The sequence below is a fragment of the Tupaia chinensis genome, unplaced genomic scaffold (assembly GCF_000334495.1).
Source record: "Tupaia chinensis unplaced genomic scaffold, TupChi_1.0 Scaffold000029_1, whole genome shotgun sequence".
Taxonomy (NCBI): Eukaryota; Metazoa; Chordata; class Mammalia; order Scandentia; family Tupaiidae; genus Tupaia; species Tupaia belangeri.
In genome coordinates, this window is record NW_006159459.1 from 1120589 (window position 1) to 1134648 (window position 14060).

The 14060-nt window shown below is 39.2% G+C and overlaps 1 protein-coding gene across 1 annotated transcript in view; it reads right to left on the bottom strand.

The window, feature by feature from the left end:
• Positions 1-6291: 6291 nt before the first annotated feature.
• Positions 6292-14060, bottom strand: part of MLLT3 (MLLT3 super elongation complex subunit) — a 328009-nt gene continuing 320240 nt past the window's right edge. Inside the window, exons 12-13 of the mRNA XM_006140331.2 lie at positions 13472-13543; positions 6292-6576 (exon numbers count right to left, since the gene is read on the bottom strand). Coding sequence (XP_006140393.1) covers positions 6445-6576; positions 13472-13543 — 204 coding nt within the window. The 3' untranslated portion in view covers positions 6292-6444. The remainder of the gene's footprint in view (positions 6577-13471; positions 13544-14060) is intronic.

Sequence of the window (14060 nt, forward strand, 5' to 3'; positions counted from 1 at the left end):
GCTGCCCTTACACAGTCCTTTCTCTGGATGCCTCAGATCTCTCCATTCATTCTTTAGAAAAGCACCACTTCTTGAGGAAAGGCTAGGAGTTCAGTTTCCTTGTATGCAAAATAAAGCAAGGAGGCTCATGGACACAGCTGCTGTCTCTACTCTAGCCCTTGCAATATGATTGGGACTCTGCAAGATACCCCACCAGTGGACAGTAAACTAAACATATAATATTAAGGTTTTTGCCGTAGGGCACATGTGCTCATTGAAGAGGGAGACAGTGAGAAAGAACTGAGAAATCACCCCTTAGGGGATGACCACACCCCAATCTCTTGTCCTCCATTCTCCTCTCATGATTTTTGGCACACCCATGTACCTGGTGTGATTTTTATGCCACCAGGTCCAGGACTCGAACCGTGGTTGGCTATGTGGGAGTCCAGCACCTTAACCACTCTGCCATCTGCTTGTCACAGTAAACTTACATTTTAAAATTTAAAAAAAGAAAATAAGAGAGGAAGGAAGAAGGAAGGAAGGAAGGAAGGAACGAACGAACGAAGGTGAGAAGGAGGGAGGGAGGGAGGGAAGGAGGGAAGAAGGGAGGGGGGAAGGGATAAAAGCCAAACTTTGGTCAAATGACTCTTAACAAATCAATAAGATAATATATTGTAAAGAGAATGGAGCCATAATGGAGTCGATACAAATTTAAATAAAACACCTAGTTCTGAAGATCCACACACATTTCCACATGGGTTTAGAGATGGAAAATACATCTTACGTGGTCCTCGTAATTCACATAACAGCATGGACACATACACACAGTGTATCTTTCAACATAACTACACATACACACTCCACTAAAAAGATACTGATAGATTTATAAAATGTATTGTCCTTGCACTGTTAATCTTAAGAATACACTTTTGCTTTGTTTATTTTGTACTGCAAGGTAGCTCTAGCCACCATTAAGGATCTGTCAGCATTTCCATCATAACTCTATTTTCAGAATACTGAAGTACAAGTGCCAAAACACAGATTTACAGTTTACAGACAGTGGTGGCCTTGTCTTTCTTTTAAATTGACTTCTGCAATGCATCTTTACAAAGAATATTCAAGAATGGCAGTGCCTGTATAATAAAAAAGCATCATATAAAACAGAAGAGGTCAAAAGATAGAGACTTCCAGCCCAAGACCAAACTAAACCATGGGAGCAGACTCCTTAACATTCATTGCAACTGTAGTGGTCTCCACATCAAAGTTGTGGTTTCAGAGTAACAGTCCAAAGCAAGATGTCCCTGCTTATATACATGTGTGTGTGTGTGTGTGTGTGTGTGTGTGTGTGTATACATAGCATTAGTACACAAAATCCCAAAGATGTAAAGTAATAAGCATTCAGCAAACTACTCTAGAGCAGATCACTTCCACAGGGAGAAAAATGAACACAAGCCACCAAACACAGACTGACCATTTCCAACAATGAACACCCAACTCCATTCAGTAGTAATACTGAAACATTTATGAGTAAAGTCTCTCTTGAACAAGTACGTTAACTACATTTGTGGGCTCGAAATGGTAAATGGGACATGATGCATATGTAAACTTACTTTTTTTGCTTTTGAGATTAGGTGAGTCTGTAGAAATTATCAGCGAAACCTTTTATTTGGTGGAAGAAACCTTTTAGTGGAAGAAAACCAATTGTATTGGCTCTTTTCACAGAAAGGAGTAATTATTCAGATTGGAGAGATTTGCTTAGTAATTTTAAAATGTCTAGAAAACTCTTCACAGATTCTTTTCCCCTAAACTTTTTGTCTTCTGAAGCTTTTACATTCTTTCCTACTTTGACACAATATGCAAGCATATATAGAGATACCTATTGGTCTACATAAAGACAGAGCGAGGCAGATTGTGGAGAAGATACAAAATAACTGCAAACATTTCTGTTGTTGACATGACTGTTCTATCCTAAGTTAGAAGGACCCCTTGCACACATATCCTGCTATAAAAACAGAGGCAAAATTTGTGAGTGGAGAAAAATTTTGTACATCTATTTTTTCCCTCTTCAAACCACTGAGAAAATATTTAAGAGTTGATCATATTCTGACTGATTCAAACCATATTCACATTCACCCAATTAATTTCAGTTTTGTACGTGTGTGTATATGTATATATATGTACATATATGTGTATACATGTATACATGTACACCAAAGAAATTAAACCTGCCATTTTCCCTTTGTGCTTAAAAAACCACAGCCACTGTTAGGGTACACACGTGTCAAAGATATTCTTAACAAGTTTCAGAGGTGATTGTGTATAAAAGTGGCAGAACTAAATGGGTCACTTGAAGATTATAACTCTTCATTATTACTGTATTTGAAAATTAGCTGATGAGAGCAAGAATACTACTTTAAAAAAAAAAAATCAACAGTGTGCCTCTTGCCCTATTGGAATTTTGAGGCAAACTTATTTTGCTGTCTCGATGAGTAGTGGAGTCAGAAGTTTTACTGGATTGTGTTATCAATTTAAAAACTGGCATTTTATGGTATCCTGAAGACATTTACCTATTACTCTATTACCTAATTTTCAGGCCTGAAGTTCGTCACTATAATAACTGTCACTCCTATTATTCTTTTTGGTTCGGTCACTTCTTATCTAAACCCAGTTTCTCAGTTAGTAACTTAGGGAACAAAAAAATCTTTATACCACCAAATCAGTTTTTGCCACACATTTTAGTTACAAAAATAAAAGTAGGCCGAACTACATATATACGTTTCTAATTAAACCACACAAATACATTGCTTAAACCACATATATTGCTGGATTAATTAGAATATGTGGAAACATTTCCATATAAGCACGGCCCTCCCCCCTTCTGCCAATAAAGTTAAAAACAAAACACAACTGAAACCACACAATTTATCAGTCACCTAATGCCCAAAATGACTCTGAAGTTTCTCTGTAATTGCACATCAAGAAGTGGACTACACAGCAAACGCTTCAAGTACAGTCATGCCGAGTATCATCAAATATCATAACATTATTGAAATAGTATACTTGTCCTCAAGGAGGACATGTCAGAGAAATCATCTCCAATGAGCATGGCTGTATTTTAAAGAAACATATATATATATATATATTTCTTTTTAAAGAAAAAATACTTTCTTTGGATAAAAAGAAACAGTGTAAAAAATCCCCTTTGGAAATGCAGAAATAACTCGATTATTAATCTGCATTTACATTACTGCCCAAAAAACTGGGTCTGGAAAGACCATTTTCTGTACAGACACTAGTTAATCTCTGTATGAAAAGACAGCATCTGGCATTGGAACAAATCAGGGAGACACTGGGCTATGAGCACACATTGAGACTTTCTTAAGGCTGATCCAGTGATGAACCTTTGGATCCAGAAGTGTTTCTTCATTTCTTTTCTTTTCAGTTGAGTTCCTACGGTGTAAAAACCTGTAAGATGAGCTGTTCTCACTTGCCATTTCTCCACGTATGGAGAAGATAGAATAATGACACCAATAATACTTTTGTTTTGTTCCATTTTCTTTTAAAAATAATTTGCTTTCTTTTGCATGCCACAGGACAGACGCCTAGTTTTAAAACAAGGGTACGACAAGAACAAAAAAAATTCCCCTCCCCAACCATCTTTACTTTCATCAGTACAAGAAATCTTTCTGGAAATATGAGCAAGTGATTAAACAGGTGTCAAACCACTGAACCTACAAGTTAATACATAATCTGTTATGGCAGAAAAACAAAGAATTTTCCCCCAAAGAAAGATTTTAATTTTTCAAATATAAAAGAGTCTAAGAGAATCATAGATGAACAAAAAATCTCTTAATCCAGGTTTTATGGTAAAGATGAGTAATAAAATTGCAACTCTTACTAATAAATAGATCCAAATTAAGAATTTCTACAACATTTCTTTAGAAAACAGAACTGGAAATCCTTTTTTTTTTTTTTTAAATGATGATCCTGCAGAATGCCTTTACTTCCATAATTACCTAATATTATAACCATAAAAGAGACACAAGAATGTTGATGACAGCTCAACAATGCTGGATTCAGGACGTTTACAGGTACACTTTTGTTTAAAAGTCCTACAAGTTTATTGACTAAGGCTAGACAGCAACTCATATGATCCTATTTGGTGCATTTTCTACCATGGTCCGAGATCATTACATGGATACAGCCAAGGACTGGGCCCCAACTTTCAGAAAAAAGACCACAAAGAAGAAAATCGAGGTGGCTATTTGGTCCCCCCATTTGTGTCCTGGAACTGGAAAAACAAAGGTGGAAAATACAGACTGCAACAAGTTAGAGGACTTGGAAAAAGTTGTTGGAAAGTGGCACGGTATACAAGTAAGGTCACTGGGCTTGGGGCGGCACGGGCGCTGCATTGAAAGAGCATCCGCGGGACCAAGTACTTAGAATGTCTGGTGGTGTCATTCCCTCAACGACTTTAGAATATCTGTATGCAATAATAAATAGATCAGTTATGTAATAAGGCAGTGTGTTGAATATGCATTCGTCCTGTGGAATGAACCACCACAGAGAGAGAGAGAGATGTGATACCATACACATTCTTTAAGTTTTCGTGTGTTGTGTTTGATTTGTTTTCAAGGCTATCCAGGCTAACTCTTCCCGGGGATTTCCTTGAAGAGAAGAGTGGTCCGCTGAGGCTGGTTTGCTTAACCTCTCCTTTATCAAGAGATGATGACTGGCTTTAAAGAAAAATAAAGCTGAAGGTTGTTGGATTTTTATTTTTTTTCCCTTTTGGTTGCATCATTCTGAATGTTCTCATATAAACAACAACATAAAAATCACAACCAAAAAAAATAAAAACGAAAAAACAAAAAAAAGCAATAGTTTTTGATGCATCCAGTTGTTGTATCCTCAGGATGTTCCAGATGTTTCCAGGTAACTCTGTAGTTTACGGACTGTGGTTTTGTCCAGCGAGCAAAGATCAAAATCAAAAGTTGTGTTTGTGATATGAAAGTGTCCAGTTTCTTCTATGAGGTTCACAATCTAGAGGAGTTAAGGAAGAGAGAATTTGAGTAACAACCAGCAGACATCGAAAGGCAAAAAGAAAGAGAGGGAAGGGGTCAAATATGGAGCCAAGTCATAAATATTCTGCTTTGTAACAAGGAGGTCCTTTAATATCAACAGCACTAAGCTACCTCACAGACAACTTGGTAAATCTTGGTTATCTAAACCTTTGGAATTTTCAGTGAGATTAGATTACCTATTCTCATTTTTAATTGATTCTTGTTTCCAAGTCATCAACAGAAGATTTTACTAAGAATGAGTGGTTAGGGGAAGATGACATTTGGGGATCCCTTTAAAAATTAGTTACTGATGGGAACCAGCAGTTAGTGTAATAGCTATGTCGCTGGACTCCCACGTAGTCGACCACGGTTCGTGTCTCGGACCCGGTAGCTTAAAACTCACGCCGGGCGCGTGTGCGTGCGTGCCCAAGATCCCAAGAGGAGAATGGAGGAGAAGGGATTGCAGCATGACCATCCCCCCTGGGGGGTGATTTCTCGCTTTCTGTCTCTATGTCTCTCTCTGTCTGTCTGGCGAGCGCACACACGCCCTACAGTGAAAATCTCTCCAAAAAAAAAAAAAAATTACAGGTACACTTTTGTTTAAAAGTCCTACAAGTTTATTGACTAAGGCTAGACAGCAACTCATATGATCCTATTTGGTGCATTTTCTACCATGGTCCGAGATCATTACATGGATACAGCCAAGGACTGGGCCCCAACTTTCAGAAAAAAGACCACAAAGAAGAAAATCGAGGTGGCTATTTGGTCCCCCCATTTGTGTCCTGGAACTGGAAAAACAAAGGTGGAAAATACAGACTGCAACAAGTTAGAGGACTTGGAAAAAGTTGTTGGAAAGTGGCACGGTATACAAGTAAGGTCACTGGGCTTGGGGCGGCACGGGCGCTGCATTGAAAGAGCATCCGCGGGACCAAGTACTTAGAATGTCTGGTGGTGTCATTCCCTCAACGACTTTAGAATATCTGTATGCAATAATAAATAGATCAGTTATGTAATAAGGCAGTGTGTTGAATATGCATTCGTCCTGTGGAATGAACCACCACAGAGAGAGAGAGAGATGTGATACCATACACATTCTTTAAGTTTTCGTGTGTTGTGTTTGATTTGTTTTCAAGGCTATCCAGGCTAACTCTTCCCGGGGATTTCCTTGAAGAGAAGAGTGGTCCGCTGAGGCTGGTTTGCTTAACCTCTCCTTTATCAAGAGATGATGACTGGCTTTAAAGAAAAATAAAGCTGAAGGTTGTTGGATTTTTATTTTTTTTCCCTTTTGGTTGCATCATTCTGAATGTTCTCATATAAACAACAACATAAAAATCACAACCAAAAAAAATAAAAACGAAAAAACAAAAAAAAGCAATAGTTTTTGATGCATCCAGTTGTTGTATCCTCAGGATGTTCCAGATGTTTCCAGGTAACTCTGTAGTTTACGGACTGTGGTTTTGTCCAGCGAGCAAAGATCAAAATCAAAAGTTGTGTTTGTGATATGAAAGTGTCCAGTTTCTTCTATGAGGTTCACAATCTAGAGGAGTTAAGGAAGAGAGAATTTGAGTAACAACCAGCAGACATCGAAAGGCAAAAAGAAAGAGAGGGAAGGGGTCAAATATGGAGCCAAGTCATAAATATTCTGCTTTGTAACAAGGAGGTCCTTTAATATCAACAGCACTAAGCTACCTCACAGACAACTTGGTAAATCTTGGTTATCTAAACCTTTGGAATTTTCAGTGAGATTAGATTACCTATTCTCATTTTTAATTGATTCTTGTTTCCAAGTCATCAACAGAAGATTTTACTAAGAATGAGTGGTTAGGGGAAGATGACATTTGGGGATCCCTTTAAAAATTAGTTACTGATGGGAACCAGCAGTTAGTGTAATAGCTATGTCGCTGGACTCCCACGTAGTCAACCACGGTTCGTGTCTCGGACCCGGTAGCTTAAAACTCACGCCGGGCGCGTGTGCGTGCGTGCCCAAGATCCCAAGAGGAGAATGGAGGAGAAGGGATTGCAGCATGACCATCCCCCCTGGGGGGTGATTTCTCGCTTTCTGTCTCTATGTCTCTCTCTGTCTGTCTGGCGAGCGCACACACGCCCTACAGTGAAAATCTCTCCAAAAAAAAAAAAAAAAATTAGTTACTGACTCAATGCAACTTTATTTAATAGACATAAGAAAACTCCTGCCAGGGCTAGGAGGTGACATGGTAGTTAAGACACTTGACTCCCACATGCCCGATGGTGGTTTGAGTTTGGACCTGGTGGCTTGCTTTCTCACTTTGTCTCTATCTCTCTCTGACTCTTTATGGTGAGTGTGTGTGCCCTATAGCAAATTAAATAATAATGATAATTAATTAAATAAAATAAATTATTCTTAAAGAGAGAGATTTCCTGCTTAGAAATAATTAAACAGCTTTTTAAAAAACTATACAGGGACCAGCAGATGGAGTAATGGTTTCATCACTGGATTCCCACATAGTCTATTACAGTTCAAGTTCTGGAATTGGTGGCTTAAAACTCATGCTGGGCACGTATGCATGTGTGCCCAAAATCCCAACAGGAGAATGAAGGAGAAGGGATTATAGCATGGCCATACCTCTTGGGGGGGGGGTAATATCTCACTTTCTGTCTCTCTGGCAAGCACATGTGCCCTATATCAAAAATGGTCTCTCTCTCAAAAAAGTATACCTAAACACATGTAGACATGATGATATTTCTGATTATGTAGTCGCTCAAAAATTAGAACTCACAATGAAAAAAACAGAAATCATCTACGATCTCACCTCCTAAAGATCATATCGACTAGACAGGGGTTTAAGGGAGTCTTCAGAGGTACTAGAACTATCTTATTGTTTGATTTGGGTGCTGGTTATGTAGGATGCACTCGCTCTATGAAAATTCTCTAGTGGGGCCAGCAGTTTTGGTGTAATGGCTATGTCACTGGACTCCCATGTGGTCAACCACAGTTTGAGTCTCAGACCCAGTAGCTTAAACTCACGTTGGGTGTGTGTACGTGTGTGCCCAAAATCCCAAGAGGAGAATGGAGAAGAAGGGATTGTGGCATGGCCATCTTCCCTGGGGATGCTATTTCTCGCTTTCTATCTCTCTGTCTCTATGTTTCTGGCGAGCACACGTGCCCTATAGTGAAAAAAAAAAATCATGTAGCTTTTTGCTTTATTATAATTCAACCAAAAAAACTATTAAGTACATACATTTATTACTATAATTATGTTCAGTTGATTCTGTTGGGTATTTTGAGAGGAGATAAATATTATCTAGGAAAAGAAAGGCTATGTTTGTTTTCCCATTTGGAGTAGTTACAACTCATTTCTTATTGTATCAGCTCCAATTTTGGGGGAAATGTTAACAGTGATGACAGAGTTTTTGTTCTCTTACCCTGGCTTTCAGGCAAACACTTCTGAAGTATCAACACTGAAAATGATGCTGGTTATCAGTTTGGGAGATTTGTCTTTCCATTCTTACTTTACTAATAATTTTTATCAGAAATAGATGTCTGGGCAATGTGAATCTTAAGTAGGTGTATGGTGGGTAAACGGAAGGGATGGGGTATCATTTCAGCCAGCTTTGTTGGCGAGGGGGAAATCAGCAGCATAACAATAGAAAAAAATGTGTGCAGAGTAGCACTTGGCAGACTTCCATTTATTGTTAGTTGCCTCTGTTATTCTCCATCACTTGCTTCTGAATCTCTGTAGTTCAATATCCTTTAAAAAGTTGTGTAGAAGATCCAATAATAAATGGCAAATAAAGCTTTCTTTATAAACTGTAGTTGCTATAGAGATCAGGGCAACATGATTATGATAACTCTACAATTATTAATGTATCCTTAATTATCCGGCAGATAACTAAATAACACATGAATTATCAGACCTGGTACTTTAGACAATTTAGAACTCACGTTTCACTAGAATTAAAACAAATAGAGAAATGGAACAAGGAAAATGCTAGAAACTAAAACTCAAAAGAGACCTACTTGATTTTGTTATTGTTGTTGTCATCGTTTAGTAATTATAATACAAGCTGGTAGGGAGGAGAGACGCAGGAAAGAGAAGAGCCAGTGAAGGCCAGTGGTTAAAACGATGGACAAAAATTGCAATGTGAGAGTAACAGAAGCAGAGTCCTCCATTTTACCTTTAAGATTTAAGACAGCTAGCTCAGCCTTTTAAGAAAATAGTTTTCTATGACTCAAGAGAGTTGCTCACTAATTACTTAACAATAAATAAAATTAAAAAAAAAACTGGGCAATAAAAATTCCTTCTAGAAAAAAGCCACTTAATTTTAAAGCAAATAAACACTTTTGCCCACAAGGAGGTTCAGCCCCATCACCTCGCATACATCGGACCATCTTGGAGGTTTCCTGGCTTCCATCACTATCCCCTACATCCTCCACAACTGGCTCACCCCACCCTGCCTGCAGACACACACACACGCGTGCACGTGCACGCGCACACACACACACACGCAGAGATATAAAGGGGCGCTGATAAAATCTAACTAAAGGAGTCCCGGGCTTTTATGGGAGCCTATAAGAATACATCAAGGTCGATGCAGAGACAACCTCAAAGCAGTAGTAGTGGCAGCAGCTGAGATTTGGGACCATTTGCCAAAGGGAATGGCATTAATGATTTGAATTATTAGAGCATGTACCAAGTCTTCAATTAAGCAAAGGCTCCATAAAAAAAATAAATGTGCATTTCTTTCCAGGAATCCTGATAGTGAGAACATCAGAAACACAACATTAACATGCTTTATTCCATGACAGAGGCCACAAAGCCTGAAAACACCCTGCGAGTTCCTGCAGGACTGCACTCTGCCTGCCCATAGGAAGAGCTGTCTTGCTGATACAGTGTGTCTTTACCTTGGAGCCATTACTGCAGTAATGGATGCCCATCCAAAACGACAATGGCAGAACACAGAGTAGCTGCAGATACGAAAAGCCAGCTAGGGCACCGGGTACATACAGGTGGTAGAAAAGGAAGAGCATGCAAACTATTTAATATTTAATTCATTCCTCTGATGATGGTTGTGAAAACATTTGTGATGGATTATTTCCTTCCTCATTGGCTATTTACAGTGTGCCATGCAAGCTGCTGGTCTTTTTTTTTTTTTTTTTTTTTTTTTTTTTTTTTTTTTTTTTTTTTTTTTTTTTTTAATACAGGATAAGATCTTGTTAAATCTGTGACTTCCCTAACCCAGGTTTTCAATTATGAAAATGTGGGTGCATTACTTTTTGTCTGACCTTATTGTTAAAATCAGGGTTCTTTCCATTCGAAGCAGCCTCTCACTGAATGGGAAGTAATAAGCAAGCTTTGCTTTCACTGCTTCTGCCTAGACTGGAGTCTGGTCTGGGGGATAACCCCAGGTCTTCCTGTGGAATGGCCTCAGCTATAAATGAGGAAGCTGCCCACCACCTGAAAACGAGTGCCCTATCCTGGGTAAAGAAGCAGGCTGCCAGGCTCCCATCCCTAAGAGGTGCAAAGACATGACAAGTCACTTCCCAGCATAGAGAAAATAATTTTCAACAGACTACATCTCAGGGAGTGTTCTCTGTGTTATTAGAAGGAATATGCTGACACACCTCTCATTCCCTATTCCCTGAAGATAATCCTAAAAGAATAACAGCTGGTATCTAAACTGCTAAGCTCTCTAAGAAAGCCCTGGTTTCCTTGAGTCTTTTTCCCTTCAGACTAGGATGAAAATCCAAACATAGAATTGCGATGAGATGTGCTCAACCCCACTTTCTAAATAAAGGTGGAACACACGGTTCAAAGAGGAATCAAATTATCAGTTAGTGCCAGGTCTCACTTCTGGTTAGACTGTGTCTATCCTACTGTATTTTGACCCTATGGGAAAGTGGCTTAGGAACGCAGACTTTCGTGATATAATACTTTCTGTTCATTAAACTAGCTGCTAAGTGTCAAGGCTGCATGCCTGCTGAGTAAAACAAAGCTATTCGCCACTTTGTGAGACCAAGAGTTTTTGATAGCATGCATGTAACAAGAAAGGGCTTAGGATATGATCCGGGCTCACCAGAAATTCTGCTTCAGGTGTACAAGTCTTCATGGCACAGAATACATAGACTTTGTGGAATGCATTCCACGAGATGAGCAGCCCTCAAGGTAGAGAATAACATTTGTCCTCAGTAGTGCTATGTTTTACAATAGGAATTAATTAAGCAGTAAACCGTGACAGGACATGCATCATGGTATCATAATCACAAGCCTCAGCTGCATTACAAGGCAAAAGGCCAAAGACTGAGAGCTTTCAACTGGTCTGGGAATGCAATTAGGGTGAAATGCTATGGGCCCGGGAGTGCCTTTATGCCAGGTTAAAAATTCATAGATATTACTCTTTAACTAAAATAATCCACTTGGATGGAGTTCTTGAGTAAGCCACCTTCCCTCACAATTCCTGTAAAGGTCAAAATAAAGGACAATATTAAATTGGGAGTGTCAATGATACTCCAAGGTAAGACCCTGCCCAAAGGCCCAATATCCTTGACTCATTGACTGAGCTTTCTTTGTGAAGGTGTCCCAACCCTGCCCAAACATCTGTCTCACCCTCCTGTGAGACTCACTATTTGGGCTCAGCTTGGGCATCAGTGGCTTTATTGGACAATTCCTCCATAGTGGTTGAGAACTGGCATTTGGGAAAGGAAGAGAAAAGCAGCTAATATATTACCATCAGCATTCAGCTAATTAGCTCCAAATAATTGGTAAATGACAGGCAGTCCCATCTTCAATTGTACAAAAGAAAGCTGAACAAAAAATACAGGCAAAAGGCCCAGGTTTTACAGGAGCCAGATTCCACATAGCCAACTGTGTAGTTCTAATCCCAGACCCAGCAGCTTGAAAAACACACTCAACGGGGGCCAGCAGGCAATGTGGTAATTAAGACACTCAACTCTCACAAGGCCAACCACGGCTCAAGTTCCAGACCCAGTGGCTTGAAACGCATGCCCAGTGTGTGGGTATTCATGCTCAAAATCCCAGGAGGAGAATAGAGGAGACAAATGGAGGCAAAGGAATTCTAGCACATTAGTCCCCCCTGGGGAGGTGGGGGTTGGTCGGGGATAATTTCTCATTTCCCCTATTTCTGTTTCTCTCTGGTGAGCACATGCACCCTATGGGAAAAACCTAAAATAAATAAATAGAAAGGAGGAGAAAAACACACTGGGCATATACATATGCATGCTCCAAATCCTATCAAGATGGAGAAATGGAGAAAAGGAACTGTCGCATGACCATGCCCCATGTGGAGGTGCTTTACTCCCTCTCCCCCAATTCTCTATTCTTCTGTCTCTTTCTGGTAAGTGAATGCACCCTCTGGCAATTAAAAATAATAATAATACTGGCAAAGTATTAGATCATGACTTAAAGTCACGCAAATCCTACTCCCCTTACCCATACTCGCTTAAAAGGAAATGCAAGAAATAAAACTTATTTACAATCAAGAATCATAGTCTTATAATCTTGTGTTCAAATTTAAAACTCTAGAAGGGTTAAAAAAGCTTATCAGACCAAACAGGAAACTTGGCAAGTTTAAGAATGTGTATTTATAGATTTAAGCAAAAATGTACACAGAATATAAATGTGACCATCAGCTATTAAACGTTAAAAAAAAAAAATCCACACACAGCTGGGGTAGATTAAGTACTAACTTCAAGTCATTTGAAAGTAGCTTTAAAAAAATATCCAAACAGCGAAACAATCTATAAGCTTTCCCTGGAATTTTGTATGTATAACCTTCTCTTTAGATGTTAAAAAAAAATTACTTTATCAATAGCTACTGTTAATGCAATGGAGGCATGTGCTCTACCTGTATGAAAACTAAAACCACCCTTCTTATCTTCTCAAAACATCAAATTATACTAATAGAAGTTTACCCACTCCACAAGTATTCCACAGTTGAGTTCATAATAATAGAAAGTACATTATACAAGATAAGGGAAATGAAGAAAATATTTATTTTCCTTAGAATAGCATTGGCTAAAGGTTACTAAATTGAATCACAAATGTTTACAACACTTGACTGAAATTCTTATCACTGTTTTCCCATGAAACCAGAAGCCTGGCTCCAAAGGTTTCTGCATTCCTACTGTCCCCTCCCTTGGCCCACATTACAACATCAGCCAGCAGTGGAGGATCACTACATTCCAGTATCACTTCCAAAAGTGTTCAGCTTTCATCATCGGCAACATGGGTGGAGGGAGATAATTACCCCTGAGCTCCAGCAGACTTCCAGGTGGTCCCAGAAATGAGAACCACCCCCCAAGTGCTTCTACAGGTGGCATTAACCCAGTTCTGACAGCGTGGGGCTGCCAAGGCCACCAAGTGCTATCACAAGACCCCAGGACAAACCAGGCCTTGAAGTGTCTGGAAAAGATGGTGCTAAAAGGCATTTCTCACCTGCTGCAGAATGTGTCTTTCTCTCAGCGTCATTAACCTTCTGTGAAGCTCTACCAATTCATCTAGGTAAGCCTGAAAGAAAAAGCACTTTAAGAAGCAATTCTAAAAGAAATGACTTAGTAAGAATATGCAAGTAGCAGTTAGAGGTTTTTCATTCTACCACTTTACCTCAGGCTGCAGTGTGTGTGTGTGTGTGTGTGTGTGTGTGTGTGTGGGTTGGTCAGTACCCAAAGGCCTGCCAGAACAAGTGTTTCTTGGCCTAACCATTACCTTTATTAAGTAATGGTTTTTTTTCTTGGGGAGAGGGTTGATAGTGGAAGGAGCAATTCTTGCACTTATGTGCTCTCAACAAAATTCGAGTAGACTCACCTTTCCCAATAATATACCTACAAAGAGGATGGGAATTCTATGATTCTATGCTAAATTATTAAATATATCATCCCCAGCTACTTTTAATTTTTAAATATTTTAATCAGAAGGTTTTTAATGTAGAAGGAAAAAAAAAGTCCAAGTTTCAATACAGAAGTATCAATGCACATTATCAATTATGTCAGGGCAAATAGTTAAACAAAAGGCGGGGGGGGGGGGG